Source organism: Candoia aspera, chromosome 1, assembly GCF_035149785.1.
Source record: "Candoia aspera isolate rCanAsp1 chromosome 1, rCanAsp1.hap2, whole genome shotgun sequence".
In the NCBI taxonomy this organism is placed as follows: Eukaryota; Metazoa; Chordata; class Lepidosauria; order Squamata; family Boidae; genus Candoia; species Candoia aspera.
In genome coordinates this window covers 296,092,444-296,110,285 of record NC_086153.1, presented here as the reverse complement: position 1 = coordinate 296,110,285, position 17,842 = coordinate 296,092,444, and the positions used below count along the sequence as shown (strand labels likewise).

General features: G+C 39.4%; 2 protein-coding genes across 8 annotated transcripts in view; one reads left to right on the top strand and one right to left on the bottom strand.

Annotated features, from left to right (window-relative positions):
• The window catches only part of TTLL5 (tubulin tyrosine ligase like 5), a 157,605-nt gene extending 145,652 nt beyond the window's left edge, over positions 1–11,953 (bottom strand). For all 4 annotated transcript variants that reach the window (XM_063290128.1, XM_063290129.1, XM_063290130.1 and 1 more), the window contains exons 1-5: positions 11,748–11,953; positions 10,427–10,590; positions 2,200–2,306; positions 1,312–1,394; positions 668–774 (exon numbers count right to left, since the gene is read on the bottom strand). In XM_063290128.1, coding sequence (XP_063146198.1) covers positions 668–774; positions 1,312–1,394; positions 2,200–2,306; positions 10,427–10,503 — 374 coding nt within the window. In that variant the 5' untranslated portion in view covers positions 10,504–10,590; positions 11,748–11,953. The remainder of the gene's footprint in view (positions 1–667; positions 775–1,311; positions 1,395–2,199; positions 2,307–10,426; positions 10,591–11,747) is intronic.
• A 123-nt stretch (positions 11,954–12,076) lies between these two features.
• ERG28 (ergosterol biosynthesis 28 homolog) lies at positions 12,077–17,276 on the top strand. 4 transcript variants are annotated; one of them, XM_063290139.1, is made up of 5 exons: positions 12,077–12,193; positions 13,566–13,720; positions 14,152–14,242; positions 15,171–15,289; positions 15,571–17,276. In XM_063290139.1, exons 2-5 carry the CDS (start codon positions 13,588–13,590, stop codon positions 15,648–15,650), a joined length of 423 nt encoding a protein of 140 aa, XP_063146209.1. In that variant the 5' UTR covers positions 12,077–12,193; positions 13,566–13,587; the 3' UTR covers positions 15,651–17,276. The 4 variants fall into 4 exon arrangements, with proteins under 4 accessions (XP_063146209.1, XP_063146211.1, XP_063146212.1 ...); XM_063290141.1 differs by having other exon boundaries at positions 12,173–12,227; XM_063290142.1 differs by having other exon boundaries at positions 12,193–12,237.
• The last annotated feature ends 566 nt before the right edge of the window (positions 17,277–17,842 follow it).

The window sequence follows — 17,842 nt, the reverse complement described above, 5'->3', positions numbered from 1 at the left end:
CTGGAAAGGATGGGGGGAATAAACTTTTTGTTAATTTTGTTTTATTCTGGCCGCACCCACATCTTCAGTTACCCACACTTGCAGTCTGCCCTGAACCGTAAGAACCTTTTACAGAGAGGCCGTTAAGATTTACCATTTTAAGCAATAAGAAATATTAGCAGAAACAAGACCCTTGATAAAAGCTCTTTTGTTTTGTTTTGTTTTTAATATAACAATTTATCCATATCTATGTTTTTACTGCACCCTTAGAATAAAGCTGGGCACTTGGAAGAATGGGAAATATAAATATAAAACATTTCATTTTAATTATAATTTATGAGACAGGCTGAATAATAAAGGCATTCATTATTAACAAGATATCCGTAAAACAGAGTCCACACAACATCTTCACAATCTTCTGTATCAATGATCTGCAACTTTTGTCAGGCAGAGCATCACTCTCCAAAGAGTGAGTTGGGCAGGAATAAAATGTAAATTTACTTTAATGTATTTAACTACAGTGAATGTGATTGCTCCCCATGTTCATAATAAGCTTTTCCTTGATACTGACAGTTCTGTTTTGGCAGCAAATGTTTGGAGGAGGTCTGAGAGCTACATGTGATTCTAGGGTTGCAGGTTGTTTGTCTGTATCATCATATGTAATCATAATTATACCTCCACTTCTTACCTGGGAAAGTGATTGACTTTTTGAATATCTGTCAGGGTTCGCAGAACGTAGGGTTTTAAATGTGACCCTGTCCACATAAGATTATATTCATTGCTGCTGGGATGCACCTTGGGAGAAGACATGATTGAACACTTTAATAGATAACCGGCTCAATAACATTTTATTACCTCAGAATCTATACAATGGACAGCATTCAAAGTTAAGAGAGTGCAATTTCACTCATGCAACAGGACTTGTCACCTTCCTTTCCCTATTCACATCTCAAATGTGCTCTGAAGGGACATCCACCCAGAGGAATGGAAATTATTAAAAAGAATGTTACCAGAAAAGCAGCATCAACCAGTAGAATACCACTGGATCCAAATAACTGTATTAAAATAAATGACTATTAAAAAGTGGGGACAACCTGACTTTTGTCCAGAAAAAATAGTGCCCACTCATGAACACTTACAATAGTTACATGTTTATTCTAGCATTACAATGCTAGACAAGACACGAAGTTAAAGGAGAAAGCACCTTTTGCTTTCTTTGATTGCCTTCAGTTTACTCTGGGCTCCAATCCATGGAGATCTTTTGGCTGTAAAAGCACTGCAAAGAGATTTAATTTTCTGTCTCATGAAACTCACAAAAATTGATGCACGTACCTCCCGAAATCCATGAGCTGACAGAATGCTGCGCACCAAGCGACTGTCCGTTCTTACAATTTTAAAAGACAAGCGATAGCGCTCTGTGAACAGAACAATACAGACTTGTCACAGAAGTCCAGGTATAATCTATTTCACCAATTGCAAAAAGGGAGATTTCCACAGAACATAACATTTTCTCATTTATTCTGTTCTACATGAGACCTGTAGAGCAATGTGTCAGCCTTCCCTTATGTACGTTCATTTGTATATTTCATCATGAGAGAGGATTCTCTATTCATGTGAGTAAATACAGATAAAGATACATTAATTATTCAATTATATTAAATTATATCCAGCCCCTGTGTCTTTTGAATTATGGCTTGTGGCAGATATATACATGCACACACATATACAAGTGGGTCACATGGGGCAGCGGGGGCATTTCCATAGTTCAGTTCAGATGGTGCTGGCAACCCTTGGTTGACAAGTTTGAAAGCTGAACACTGCAGATGTTTTGTCTGTATTTATGTTTTGTTTTCCTTTGGTTATCTTAAATTCAAAGTCAACTTCATTTCAGGTGAATATAACATAAGAAACAACAACTCTTACAAGCACTTAGACAAACTACTGTATTTTTAAGTCTTATAATCCTCAGTGGTTACATCAAGAATATGCTTTAAAATTTCTCCTCTTAAAGAAGTCTTAAAAAGTATAGCAGGTTTTTAATTTTAAAAAATTATAATCCATTTTTATTTGAAAATACTTGAGGACTCTAGTTAAATATACCAAAAAACTCTCTGTAAAATGAAGAAACAGATTATCAGTATGCCAGGTAAAACTTGACCTTCAATCATTTCATTTTGCCCACTCTAGGCAATGCAGGTCCTTAAGAAAAACTAGATTTACCCCCAATCAAGCGGATGTAACTGTCCTTGGTTAGAATAGCTTCAGCATGAAATACCATGATTGGAATCCTCCTGAATCCACCTGTCCACGTGATACATGGGTGCTCCCTAAAACAACAAACATTTTTAACAGATGAGAAATAATTAAGTTAATTATATATGTACAACCTCATTTCAGAAGACAAGTAGCTTTTAATTTAGGCATTATCCTTAATTCAGGCACTATTCTTAATTACCAATAATTATTTTAAGAAATTTATTTTACTTAATCCAAGACATTAAGAATTCTTGCCTGGGAAGATGTTTTTCTTTTTCACGTAGTATTAGAATAAAGGTATAGGACAGACGCTTACATTTTCCATGCAGTTCTTTGTAAATCAGGACAGAATCTCTGTATGTATTGTGGCAACCTATACTACGGCAACACCTTAGCAAGCATCATGTTGCTGGGCTACTATTAAGCCTCACCCCAATGCAGAAATGTTGGCATTTGCCCAGACAGCACATAGCAAAAAAATCATTTAAGCCAAAGTAACGGAAAAGAATGCAAAGAAAAAAAGTGGAATAGTAAAGGACATTCATATATATCAACTAAACTGTCTTTTTAATATATATGTATGTCAAGTGATAGATGTGATGTTTCACTTGAATGGGACCATACAGCATAAAATAATGTACAGGGCCAAGAGAGAGCTAAATTTCATTTTATTTATCTTTAATTAAAATTATATATATTTAAATTAACTACTCTCCAGATGTACTTAACATTTTTTTTCTTAATATCAAAAACTGAAAATTACAATTTGATAGTAACCTTTGGAGATTGCTGGTGGCTGCACCAGTGGTGCTGTAAGTCATATACCACTACATTAGCTAAAACTGCAGCTCCACAGGAATAGATTCTTCCTCCTCTTATCTTCCACCCATTTAAGACCAAGTCTGGAAAGTTGGTGGATTGCCTGCTGAAGATTCACAGTATGCATAGAAGCAGAGGCAGAAGAAAGCTAAGCAAAGTTCTATCTTATAAACTGCTAGTTATTTCCTATGTTTTATGAACATACTGAGAGCCAGCTTGGTCTAGTGGTCAAGGCAATGGGCTAGAAACCAGGAGACTGAGAGTTCTAGTCCCGCCTTTGGCATGAAAACCAGCTGGGTGACCTTGGGCCAGTCCCTCTCTCTCAGCCCAACTCACCTCACAGGGTTGTTGTTGTGGGGAAAATGGAGGAGGAAGGAGTATTAGGTATGTTCGCTGCCTTGAGTTTTTGATAAAACTAATAAATGTGGGATAAAAATAAAATATAAATAAATACTTGAAGCTCAAATTTGCAAAAATATGGAATTTATTTTTATCCATCTTCCACTGTTGACCAGAACAAGCCTACAAGATATTTAAGAGATAAGAACAAGCCTCCCTTGCCTTATCTTCGCCTCTACTCACCCCCGGGGCCAAAAGCAATGCATGATTCAGGACAATACAGTGTGTGCAATCATGAAGTTTCTATTTGTGCAAAAATATATGCAACCTAATACTCCCTTCAGAAATGGGACAGGAAAAAAGTATAAAGAGGGACATGAATAACAGAGTTCCAATAGAGAAGAATGTATGTAGCTCAGGGTTGAACTGTCAAGTCCTTGCTGCTCTCTGAGCTTAGTTGTTTGCTTCCAGATGTTTCATTACCTGATTAGGTAACATCATCAGCGCTAGTGAGTGTGGGGTTTGCTCCCTGTTTATATACAGTAACTTGCCCTGCCAGTCTTGGTGGGGGTGTGATTTTCTCCTTGGTAGTTCCTTGATGAGGGTATTGTTTTCTGCTTGATTGTATGACCGGTGTTAATCTCTGCTTATCCAGTTGTTGGTTGCTGGAGAGGATGTGTTCTGGTCTTTTTGTTTCCTTCTTAGCTTTTTTATTGTCTTTTAAATGGTGTGTAAATGTGGTTTATGTGTCTATTGATGGCTGATTTGTCTGAGCACCAACTAGCAATCAGAAGACCCAATGAAAACTCCTTAATCTCACAACACATGGACAGACTCAACCATAGTTTCAACTGGGAAACTATGAACATCCTAAAAGGTTCCCGTTTAGTCGTGTCTGACACTAGGGGGCGGTGCTCATCTCCATTTCATGGCCGAAGAGCCAGCACTGTCCGAAGACACTTCCGCAGTCATGTGGCCAGCATGACAGTCACGGAATGCTGTTACCTTCCCACCGAAGCGGTACCTATTTATCTACTAGCATTTGCATGCTTTCGAATTGCTAGGTTGGCAAGAGCTGGGGTGAGTGCAGGAGCTCACCCCGTCACACGGCACTCAGGTCTCGAACTGCCGAACTTGCAACCTTCCAGTTGACAAGCCTGGCGTCTTAACCGCTGAGCCACCACGCCCCCGTGGACATCCTAGACCAAACTAAATCCAAAAACTCCAGGGAATTTCTGGAAGCTTGGCATTCAGAGATATGTCATTTAAAAAAAAATTAATGGGAAGTAATAGGACCTGTAACATTTTGTTCAGCACTCATGTCTTAGTCACTTCCCATTAGGATTACTGCAATGCATTATATTTATATATGTATGTTTAAGGATATGATTACTTTAAAATCAACATGTAAATATGTACATTATGGCTATAAGTAGTTTAAAAATAATTTAACATCTGCCAGGGTCATATAGATGATATATAAATTAATATACATGCAGCAAGCTGCTTAAACTCAATATGTATCTTCACCATAGGATACTCTGCTAAAAATTATCTCAGCCCATTCCAAGAAATAATAGCATTTTTGCTCATGTGAATACCCATCTAATTCAAGCAGATGCAACCCAACTTTTCTTGAAACATCATATATCACAGGCAACACTGCAGTAACATATTTGCACATGATGCTTTGCATTTACCTTGAAGCATTTGGAGAACATAAGAATCTTAATCTTATAGTAGTTAATCTTCAAGGCTTCCTCTTTACAAGGCAAGGGAGTATAAAGCTCTTCTCATGCATACTGGCATCAGGGACAGTAATACTGTGTTGTTGGCATACAGTAGCATCAATACATGTCTATTTGCAAGCCTTGGGGATGATACCAGTGAGTCAAATAACAGGGGAAAAGTGGAGGGGCCAATATGCAACCCTAGCTACCTGCCCTTACAGGGATTTCTTTTGTCATTTATGACCTAAAACAACTCACCTGACTTTTAGCTATTATATCTACAGAGCAGAAGTAATTGTCATGTCAATAGAAGAACTTTTAAGTTTATTCCACAGCTTTTCCCTTGAAACTGAATCAAACATGCATTTAAAATTGAATTCAACATATGATGAAAAATAAGGTTTGATAGTATATTTATCAATTAAAGGTTGTAGCACTATAGCCTGATCGAAAGGAAGGTTAGGGTGAGGCATTGAGTAGGCTTGATTCTGAGAAATCAGAGTTGCAGCAGAACCAAGCTCAGTATCAACTAAATATAAACCAATTTCATTATTGCATTAGCCAATACAAGATAAAAAATAAAATAAGAAACATACAAAATATTGACTGTACAAACATCAGATACATAATATCTGTATCAACTGACACAGAATGAAAATTTACTAATAAGCTAACCAAAAGAACTCGTAAAACTTGTCGATTTCTTCAGGAACTGCTGGAATCCAGTCTGACAAAAACGATACATAGAATTTACTGAACCTGTTTTGTATATTTATTAAAACATAAATAGAGTGGATATTGCTTTATTATGATGCAAAAAAAATTCTCAGTATCTTTACCTTGCCTGATCCAAAAGGGCAGATGTGCTCTGTGAACACATAATATTTTGCAATCTGTCTTCAAGCAAGGCTGATCACAGAACATTAAAATGGGCCACTATGAAAACCCTTTTGCTGATTAATGGCTAAAATCTTTAAGATAACATAAAAATGCAGAATTCATCCTAAGGTCTCCAAAGGTAAGGAAATTGGGAATCATACTCATATCCTTCTTTATATTCCAAACATATTTCTGCTCTATAAAATAGTATCTTTCAAACAGATCAGAAAAAGTCCAGCAAAGAAGCCAGTCCAGCTGGAAAAAAAAGCATTAAGCCAAATATTAAATAAATACACCAAATCTGGTATCCGTCTCAGACTCAAAACACAAAATGCATTAGATCCACAACAAGGAACTGTAAAGAAAGTTCTGAACAATTTGGATGGAACTTCTTCCAACAGACCAAATCTCTGCAGGCACATTCCTGGGAACCATACAGCAGGTCAATCAGTATTCTGTCTTGAACACTTTTAATGAAGAAGCATTATATTGACTGCCACTAGAGCAGAAAAAGGTAAAGTTGCAGCTGTACTCCTTTGAGCACTTCCTGCTGCATCTTTTAACTCTAGTTTTCCATGATTCCATAGATAAAGAAAGACACCCAGTTTTTCAAAGAGCCTAATGTCTTCCACAGGACTTTACCTTTGGTGTTTAAGTAGCATCACAGCAAAGGCCAAGATCTTAATCTTTCAGTAATGAATAAATAATGTCTCTGAGCAATAAGATGTAAGGGCTCAGAATGACCACTTTAGACCAACTGGGATCACAGAAAGAAGTGCTATAGTACCCATATATGAAGTATTAAGAGTGTCTATCTGCTAACATGAAAGGGGGGAAATCTAAGAATAGTAGGCTTTAAATTTAGGTTAATACACAACCTGAAAATAAAAAGACTAAGGTATGTTCTTATTTACTCTTTTCTGGGTTTGGTATGATACCAGATAATGGGTATCATGGTTGCATCTTAATCACAAATATCATACATAGTTTCTGAATGAGCAGCAATATCCATTGATCTATGCTTACTAATTCAAGTGAGCTTCCCCAGAAACTGAGATAAAAGACTACTAACAATTCCATTGAAGAAAAAAAAGGAAGACAGCAAAAGAAGTCAACAGGGCTATACATAAAGCTTAGCAAAGATTTGAAAGAAAAAGTCACACATAAGCAATAAAAAGAGGGTCAGGTTATCAAGGCAGAATACATACATTCTCAGCTACAGAAATGGTATCAGAAAAGGTAAAACTCAAAAAGAACTGAGGTTGCAAAAGGAGGTTGACTTCAACAACAGAAAGAAGGCCCCTTCAAATATGTAAGTTCAACATAATAGGCAGGAAAAAAAAACAAAATACAGCTATTGCTCAGTAAAGATAGAAAATATTAAAGGGTAACCAAGAAAAGATAGGGACGCGGTAGCGCTGCGGGTTAAACCACTGAGCTGCTGAGCTTGCTGATGGGAAGGTCGGCGGTTCGAATCCGCGTGACGGGGTGAGCTCCCGTTGCTAGTCCCAGCTCCTGCCAACCTAGCACTTCGGAAACATGCAAATGTGAGTAGATTAATAGGTACCGCTTTGGCGGGCAGGTAACAGCGTTCCATGTAGTCATGCCAGCCACATGACCACGGAACTGTCTACGGACAAACGCCGGCTCTTCGGCTTTGAAACGGAGATGAGCACCACCCCCTAGAGTCGGACACGACTGGACTTAATGTCAAGGGAAACCTTTACCTTTACTTAACCAAGAAAAGACAGAATTACTTAACTCCCATTTCGGCTCAGTTTTCTCCAATAACATGGTATGTATCCCACTAGGCAATTATGAAGAACAGGATGAACAAGTAGGATTGAAGCTTGAGACTAACAGAAACATAGTCAGAGAAAACCTCTTTGAGTAAGTTTAAGTTTCCAGAGCTAGTTGAAGTCCATCCTACAATACAGAAGAAATTTGCTGATGGTTTTGCTGAGCTTGTATGTATTGTTTTTAAGAATCCAACATAACATTGTACCAAACAACTGGAGGAGGAGAATTGTTGTCCTTATATTCAAAAAGAGGAATAAAGAGGATCCAGGGAATTACCAATTTTAGTTGGTATAGCATTGATACTCCAAAAGATTCTAGAAGAAATCCTACAGCAATTTATCTGTAAGACCTTGAAAACAATGCAAAAATCACCAGAAGTCAGTGTAGATTTGTAAATTTGTTTATCTAGTCTTGCCAGACTAACATTATCTCATTTTTTTAAATTGGATAACTTTTTTAGAATGTACGAATGCTACAGATGCAACATACTTTGATTTCAGCAAAGATGAAATCATGACATTCTGATTAGCAAGTTGTTTCCTCGCTCCCCAATGGGATACAGAGGAATGCCAGGGCCTTTAAGAAGCCTTTGAAAACACATTGTTTTCAGTTCCAACTGGCCTGTAATCTCTAGCTGTGCATTTTTAAAACATAATTAATGCCTTCAAAGTATTTAATAATATATTTTTATAGTGGAATTTGTTGTTTTTCACATGATGTAGGACACGGTGGCTCTGCGGGTTAAACCGCTGAGCTGCTGAGCTTGCCGATCAGAAGGTCGACGGTTCGAATCCATGTGACGGGGTGAGCTCCCATTGCTAGTCCCAGCTCCTGCCAACCTAGCACTTCGAAAACATGCAAATGTGAGTAAGTTAATAGGTACCACTTCAGTGGGCAGGTAATGGCGTTCTGTGTAGTCATGCCGGCCACATGACCACGGAAGTGTCTACGGACAAACGCCGGCTCTTCGGCTTTGAAACGGAGATGAGCACCGCCCCCTAGAGTCGGACACGACTGGACTTAATTGCAAGGGAAACCTTTACCTTTACCTAGCAGCAAACAAGGCAAATGCAGTTTTAGGCTGCATCAAGAGTTCAGTTTCCAAACTGCAGAAAAAAAAATTCATTTTATTCTTTGTTGGCTAGACCACCTTTCAAGTATGGTAACCAGTCCTGGGCATTACATCTTAAGGCTTCAGAGAAACCGGATCAAGTTTAGAGAAACGCAACCAAGATAATTAGTGGACTAGAAAGTAAATCCTATGAAGGGAGATTGAAGGAATTGGGAATGGTTAACCTTGAAAAGAAAAGACTGTGAATGAGTATATTTTAAATTCCTTGAAATACGTCACTCAGAAGATCAAGAGCTTTGTAAGAGAGTAGCTCAACAGTAGAAGCAGTTACCCAAAGAAGTAGCAATCTCCCCTTCACTGAAGGTGTTCAAGCAAGGACAAAACTGCCACCTGTCAGGGATGCTTTAATGTGGATTCCTGTACTGAGTAGAAGATTAGACGCAATGGCCTAAAGAGCCCCTGCCAGTTCTCTTCTATTATCTGTATTATCTCATTTGTACTCCAATATAAAATTGTAAATGTTTTCATTCTGATTCCTACCTTGGTCAAACTACAATGTCAAGGACATTTTGCCTGTTTTCTGTGGCAAGACAAATTGATGGGTAGGAGAGAACTGATAAAAAGCAAAAAAAGACTCTGGTAAACCAAGCTATATTAGTAAACCTATGCTTATCAACATAGCTTCCTGCAAGGGAACAAGAAGTAGACTCATTGTAAATAAAGACTCAGTATCAGAGTAAGATAAGAAACAATCCTCAGTGATAGGAAAGGGCAACTTTTCAGCAGGGACAACAATTCAAACAAAATAATGCATATTTTGCACAGGCTCAATTCCCAGCTAAAGGATTAAATAGATGATCTGAAAGCCCTCTGCTTGAGAACATGAAGTTCTGATGACCTAGATGAACGAGTAATGCGATCAAAGACGACTTCATAAATTTAAATAATAGTCACATTTACGTTCCCTTGTAACCCACCTTCCTACTTCCAGAATTACAAGAAAAAGTAGCCTGCATATATAAGTGAGAAAAGTGCAGTGAGTACAACAGTATGCATGCAAATCTTGCCCCTAAAATCTTCATGTGTTTAGCTCCTCTATAGGTCTGCAGATTGGGTGCTAAAGTCTGCAAGGATAAGTGTGCACCTGCTCAAGTGTGCACTTACCAACTTTCCAGAGATCAGGAACCCTGTATGTGTTTGATTGAACACACTTAAAACTACCCGCAGACCTTAGTGTTTACTCAGCAAAGATCATTAAAGGCATCTGGTTACCTATGGTAACTAGGGACATGCTTTATGTGCAAACCCTCAACCTAAGGATGGAGTTAATCCTCACTAATTTTGGCCGAATGCCCACAGCAGAATAAGGATAATCAGACATGAAGCTGCACATTTAACATTCTCATTTATAACTCACCTACCATTCCACATTTTTGATGAAAACTAGTCCTTCAAGCTTCCATGGTCCATTTTTTAAGAACACTAGACTTACACTTCCAAATTTCCATGGTAACTTTTACACAATATGCAATTACTATATGTTTTAACTTACTCTGGCCCTTCCACTTCTTCCTCTTCCTCTGAAGATGAGCCCGTTTCTTCCAAGTCCCGAGCCATTCCAACTGGCATGTCCTGTGTATGTTTTCACACAGCCCAGAAACAATGAACCCTTAATATTTTCACCGTAGAATCATAAAATCTAACCAGTGCTCTATTCTATGAAGAAAATGAAAATTCAATTATCAGAGTAAACTGGAGATATACAATAACCAAGCTTCTTAATAGAAAGCCACATACAGTTTCCAGACATTGCAGTCTGGATTTTAATTAAACCAGAAGCCATCACAGTATTATTTTAATAATTAGATCAGGAATGGTGTAGGGAAGTAGTGAATAATAAGAGTCATTGAACTTCCTTCCCCCAAGTGGGAGAACCACCAGAGAAAAAGATGGAAAAAAGATTCCACATTCTCTTCCCATCCACTTTCTTGCTGCACAAGAATATAACATTCTCACATTATATTTGGCACTGAAGCGTGTATTAAGCCCTCTAAGCTAATTTGATTCAAAGATATAATCCAGTCATAACATGACAATCAAATATACCCATAAATCAAAAGCATATAATAAACTCAAGCACCTGATCCACTACATGAAATAGGATTATGTAAACATGATGAGTCTAAAGAGTACAGTATCAGAAACCGTTATTGCTAAGGGATCTTAAAAGCCTCTGCTGCGCTCCATCAATCTTCTGTGCATTAACCAGGTCCCTATACCTCAAAACTCCCTGTATCAAGAGTCTAGTTCAATGAACTACCATGTTTTAAACACAGTCTTCCCTTACTGTGACTCCTGGGGCTACTTTGTCTGAGGGTTCAGCAGCTACCTGCAATACTTCCCTCGTTCAAGCATCAATGCACAAAGTCGGCCGCAATCAAAACTTTTCTTTGCAGAATTTTGGCAAAGACAATGAGGGGCTGGGACTGCGGAGGAGGATGGCACTGCCTCAGCGGGAAGAGGCGCCAGTCTTTGGCGGTGGACTCGCTTTTCCCCTTTCATGGGAATCGCACTCCAAGAGTCTTGAGGAGGAAGGGATCGGAAATTGTGCCGGAAAGCAGCTTCGGGACCTGGTTTCATCCACCTAGGGGGCATTTGGAAAGCACTGTTTGAATCCCGCGAACTCTGCGGTCGGTCCGCGGATGGTCCCCCCACCCACCGCTTTCACGACAGCCCCCTCCATCCCGTGGATGCTGGTCACCTCTGACCGTGGAAGAAACGCCACCTTCCACCTGCGAGGCTCAACTTCTTGTCCCAGCAAGCTCTATGCATGCAGCAAAGCCATTGTTCCTAAACTCCGCTGAGAGCCATACCTGCTGCTTCATCTCCTTCGGGGCCCGGCAGTCACGATTCTTCTTCCCGGCGCTTCTCCTGTTACTACAACAACCGTCTCCTCCTTTACTGGAGACACATTTGCGCAAGCGCCAATTCTCGGCTCCCGCCGGTGCCCTTCTCCATACGCATGCGCACAATGTTTCCGTGTGTCTTTTTTCGCCTCTTCTAAAACGGCGTCATCAAGATTCCCTTTTTAAAAAAGAGAAGCCAAAGAGATGCTCTAGGTTCCTCCACCCACATCTTCGAATTCTACGTCATAATACCTCAGAAGGGTTCAGCGCATTTGATAGGTACAGCTGCCTTCCCATCCATGTGACGGCTTAAAGAGGGACACAGAGACCAACCAGGAAAAATCGACTCCTGACAGCGGACCAATCATTACGCAAACTAAGAAGGGGCGGGGCTACTACTCCTTAAGTTAGAGGTGAGCTGCGAACCTGCTACGTCTGAAAAATCGGGTGGGGCGAAGTGAGATCTGGATGTCTTGGTGAGGAGGGGGTTGCATGGGAATAGCAAAGGGACGCGACTTGCATGGTAGGAATTAGGTGGCGGGGCAAGATGGCTAGCACTGTAAGAATTGAGGGGAGCAAGGAGACAGACATTCGGAGAGCATTCCTAAAATTCTATGTAGGTTATCACCATTTCATTCCCTTTTGCAATGCTTCGTCACACAAAATGAGAAACAGGCCCCCCATTTAACTTCCCATCGAAAATTACATAGGACGAGAAGTAAGAACTTATTCAAGGCCGTGAGCTCAGTTAAAGCTGATAGTCTCCTGACCAAACGATCAGGCCAGAATGTGCTGTTCCGCCCCCCTCCGTGCTCAGCATTTATCAGGAGAGGAGGGTAAAGCAAGCTTCTTACCGATGTTGCTTTCTGACTGATGGATGCAGTAAGGTTGGTCTCTGTGCTAGGGGGCAGGCAGAGCAGGTTCCTTGTGGGCTCACTCTCCTAGTCAGATGGATGGGGGCAGAACGTGCAGACCTTCAACTCTGGTGATGGTTATATATACCTGGGTTGGTCCATCAGCAGGATAGAATCCTAAGAGGATAATGCTTTTATATAAGGGAAGGTAGAAAGGGAACAATGAATCAAACTACCTCTCCTTGTTAAGTTAGACAGTACAGTTGTTAAATGTGTTTGTACAAGAGTTGCTCTTTTGTTTTTTAAGCAACTAGCTGCCTTTTCTGTATAAAGGTTATGGGAGTTAATTTAATGCAAGATGATTGATTCAATTTAATCCTAACCAACTAGGTCTTTCCACCTGGTGTTCTCTAGATCCAATAGAACTATAATGCCCAGAAGTACTAGCCAGTAAGATGCTGATTAGGAATTCTAGAAGCTTTAGTCCCATTACATCTGGAAGAACTAGAAGGAAGGAAGCCTGCTATATGAATTTACTGGGAAGTGTGTCTGTCTTCCTATTTTTCTAAAGTTGCTTTGTTTGAAAACAGAACTGAATTTGCAACAGATTTTCCTCCCTCTTTTCTTTGGGCTAAGTGTTGCCTCAAGCACACTGAAAAACACTATTTTATTGCCACTCTTGAAATAGTTTTCCATTGTTAATCCAGATAGTATCATATCTGGAATATGGAGGAGCTCCCATCTTGTCATTTGCAGCAAGATGGCCTGGCTTGGCTGTTCCATGAAACTTAAGAAAAATGCTGCAAAGCATGAGTGACATACTAAGCATGACTACAGAGTCTAAAGCAGGAGAAGTATTTTAAACTCTTGATTCGATTGGTACTCTTGATTCGATTGGTACTCTTGATTATGTATTTGTTCATGTGAGCAGATTGTGTCTTGCCACTTCCAAGATGAGCCGGTTCCTGAACGTACTTCGTAGCTGGCTAGTTATGGTGTCCATTATAGCCATGGGGAACACAGTGCAAAGCTTCAGAGACCACGGCTTCCTTTCTGAGAAACTGTACACAGGCAAGCCAAACCTCGGTAAGATTTATAAACTCTCGTTTTTGCATCTGGATGCCACTGGAATCTAAAAATGGGATCTGTATTTTGCCTGTATTGCAAAGAAATGTTTACTCAAACCTTAAAATGTCATCTGTTTTTGAAATGTCTTTTTTGCCTTAAATATTGTTTATTCTCCTTTTATGCAGAAGTGTATTGCCTGGGTTCAGTTATGCCCCCTCTTTCCTTAGAAAGGTTAGGCTATAACAAATGCTTCCGGCAATCAGTGTAATTTATTTTCCATATCAGTCATTTCTCTAATCTGTCCCATTTCAGGATTGAAAAACCTTGATCCTTAGAATAATTTCCAAACCCACTGAGTATTGTAGACTCCTCTGTATACTGCTAAGTTCTGTCTGCAAATGTATACATAAAGAAGTTGCTGTAATTCTATATCTGTTTTGTCTGTTCAGTAAATGGTCTCCAAGCTCGAACCTTTGGCATTTGGACCTTATTGTCTTCTGTGATCCGCTGCTACTGTGCCATTGATATCCGCAACAAGACGTAAGTAAAATAAATACTAAAAATAAATACTAAAAAGAACAATTCCTTACCAACCCTCTTTAATAAACTTTCTTTTCCCTTACAGACATAGTGCAGTTGGTCATCTAGAACTTTTTCAACTTCTTTATGCATTTGGAGAATGTTATCTCAAAATGCTTGTGCTTGTACAGAGTAAAATAGGCATAAAGAAGGAACTGCTTAGTAGACTACTTCTATAAGATTAATAATATTGGTCCCTAGTTTGTGTCTGGTTAGAACTCTGAAATCAAAAGTTTAAAGGTTGAAGTTCTGGTATCCAATCCAGTAAGAGGTAATCTCTCTCTTCCGCTAGTATTACTCTTCCACTGACAGTTCTATACTGCATATTGGTTACATTAACATATTTTCCATCTATTGTGGTAGTGTTTTCTAAAAGAATATACATAAAGGAGTGTTGTTGTTGTTGTTTTATTATTATTTAGTTGGGTATAGCAATAGGAAGGCAAAAGGCTTGGCACTCTGTCTTAAGGCACAAACTTTGCTTCTAGAAGTCAAGAGAGACAAGATGAAATAGAGCACCACTCTACACTTTTATCTGCCAAAATGTCAGATTTTAAAATCTATCCTGCTTTGGCCAAAGCAATTCCAAACAATTACAAGCCTTTCAGCTCAGGCTGTGCTGAACCCATTCATTTGTCTAGAGACTGGCACATTATCTCCGAGGCTTATGGATGGCAGGAGCACTAGTTCAACATGCTAGAAGTGCCTTTGAGCAACAGAGGGTACAGGACTCTCTCTAGTTTCCAACAGATGCAGACACCAGTTCCTGACTAAAGAGGCAAAGATACAGCATGCTCATTTGCTTTCACATTCTCTGTTTCCTGATTCTGAACTCTTTGTGTCATCTCTGTAGCACACAATAATCCTTTCTTTGTGAACTCTCTGACAGCCTCTATAACATCACACTTTTGACCTTCTTCATTGCCCTGGGCCACTTCCTCTCTGAGGTGTTTATTTATGGCACAGCAGCTGCAACGATTGGTGTCCTGGCACCCCTAATGGTGGCAAGTAAGTAATTACTGAGCTGCTTATCATTTTCTGTTCCTGGAATTTTGTTTATTTCCAGGCGTTATTTTTTTCTACTCTTCCCCCACTAAGTTTTACAACAGGATTTTCAGTCTCAAACAGCCCTGTGAGATTAGTTAGGTGGAATGATGATGATTTCTCTAGAGTCCTACTGGAAACTGAACCTGGAGTTTTCTACAGCCAAATGCAGCTAGACTTTTTTAAGATATAAGAGATTTCATTATATTAATGTTCTCTGTTCTTGCTCATTTTCCATCTCTCAGGTTTCTCCATCCTGGGGATGCTGATTGGGCTACAGTATCTGGAGGTAGAAGCCACATCACATAACAAGAAGCAGAATTGACATTACAGCTCCTGTCCTCTGATCTGCCCACCAGTCATCTTCTAGTGTCTACCATACTATCTTCCTGATCTTCTGTTCTCAGCCTGTATTGTACAAGGCAGTCAGAATATTCTTGGATTTCCCTGCTGGTTATTTTTGTTCCCATTTGATTTTTATATGAGCAGACAATGGCAGAAAGGTAGTTTTGAACAGTTGCTCCAAACTGGGTATGGGAAGCAGTATCTTAAAGCATCATGAGATTGGGTGGTAGAAAGGCCTCACAAGTTGTACCAAGTGAAGGTTATAGATTCCCTCCCCTGACATACTGACAGCAAATAATAGAAAAAGCAGTGTTGCCCAAAATTTGCTGAGGGAGGGCATGTCAATATCTCCATGGCACTCTTGAGTAGCTCCGTGACACTCAGCACAGTTGTCTTTAAGGGTGGTTTGCCATAAATGAAAGGGGTGTGAGGAAGAAGATTCAGATAATCCCTCATGCCTGAGCTTAGCCCAAAGCACCTTATACGTTCTTCTTCCTGAAGACTAAAGAGCGAGCCTTGGCCCTTTTTTCCCTTAATGGACTACTTGTTTAGGTAACTGCTTTCTTCTGTCTTCTAGTTCCTGTTCCTTTTTTCTGAAGATAGCACAATTCATTTAATTGCTGTTCTTTTGTGAATATATATGAGAACTGGAACAGTCTAGGCAAAGGAACGAAATGTACATAACAAGCCAATATATATATATTAAAAAAAATAAGGCTTTGGAGTGACAATTCTTGTTTAAAAAAAAGGGCTGCCAAGGGCATAGAACAAATAAGTAGCTTCTACTCCTGTAGAAAGAGGCCAACATGTCATTGTGATGACTGCTATTGTGGTTGTACAAAGTCCTATCTGGTTCTGTCTTTCCACAATGGAATGGACATTAGTAATGAAATGGATTCTCCCTCTGATCCTATAGCCTCCTACATAGTCACCAAATTTTGTTTTTATCTGTTTTTATTCTAATTTTTAAATTGGTGGTTTTAATGGCTTTTACATATTCTTGATTATTACTATGTATGCTGCCCAGAGTAACTATGTGAGATGGGTAGCTATACAAATGTGATTAATTATCTGGAACAGATTTGGGAAATACAAAGAACACAGAAGAATGCAATCCTGTATTGCATGAGCAAAAGTCTTCTCGTTTCAGATGGAAGTAGCCCACAATTAAGTATTTATCTACCTCTCTTTACCAGAGTACCATATGTTAACGGACTGTCTTCAGCTTGGGCATATTTTGGCTGTGAGAATGTCATCTGAAATAGCTAGGTGGAACTGTATTAATACCAATTACACTAGCTGTCAATTTGCTACCAAGCCCAAAGTTTCAGATTCAAATACTTGAAGGAGTGGTTTCTCCTATGTTTATCTACTTGTGCATTATCTTCAGATGAGACCTTTCTCTTTCATACCTAAAGAGATATATCATACATCCAAGACAGAGAGGGCCTTTTGGTGATGGCATCCTTTTCAGCAGTGCACTGTGGAGGTACAGTTTACATCAACATGGTATTAACATGTTTTATTTCTCCAGCTATCTTAACTTGAAATCATTCTTCGCAGTTGGTTGAATGTGTCTCTCAATTATACTAATGTTTGTTGCTTTAACATTGTATTGCTTATTGGTTTGTATGCTGTCTTTTGCGTGACGCAAACACATATACCTCCCGTATAGATTATTGTGGGCTGGGTTGCTGAGAGACATGTGTCTCAGCCTCAGCCACGTCAACAGTTTTGAAGGTTATGCACAGAACAGCTTAACCCAGTCTCCCTAACCTAATAACCAAATGTTTGCAACTACAACTTTCATCAGTCCCAGCCAGCATGGGCAAGGTAATGGATTGGAGGTGCTATACTCCAAAACTCTGAACATCCAGATTCAGCTGTCTGAACCTTTCATTGGCTGACCGATATTTCCTACATTCTAAATTTCTTAGTAGTAGCAGCCAAGTTGTGGGAGAAAGTTAAAGGAACTGGGTATATTTAGTCTGCAGAAAAGAAGACTGAGGGGAGATATGATAGCATTCTTCAAGTATCTAAAAAGCTGTCATATAGAGGAGGGAGTGGACCTGTTCTAAGTCATCCCAGAAGGCAGAACCAGAACCAACGGGTTGGAATTATAGGGAAGTGGATTCAGATTAGGTATTGGGTGGAAATTTCCTATTTACACTG

Coding starts and splice junctions, on each gene's coding strand:
- ERG28 (XM_063290139.1), top strand. CDS start 13,588: ATGAGCCGGTTCCTGAACGTACTTCGTAGCTGGCTAGTTATGGTGTCC. Junction 14,243..15,170: donor ATTGATATCCGCAACAAGAC/GTAAGTAAAATA, acceptor ACTCTCTGACAG/CCTCTATAACATCACACTTT. Junction 15,290..15,570: donor GGCACCCCTAATGGTGGCAA/GTAAGTAATTAC, acceptor TCCATCTCTCAG/GTTTCTCCATCCTGGGGATG.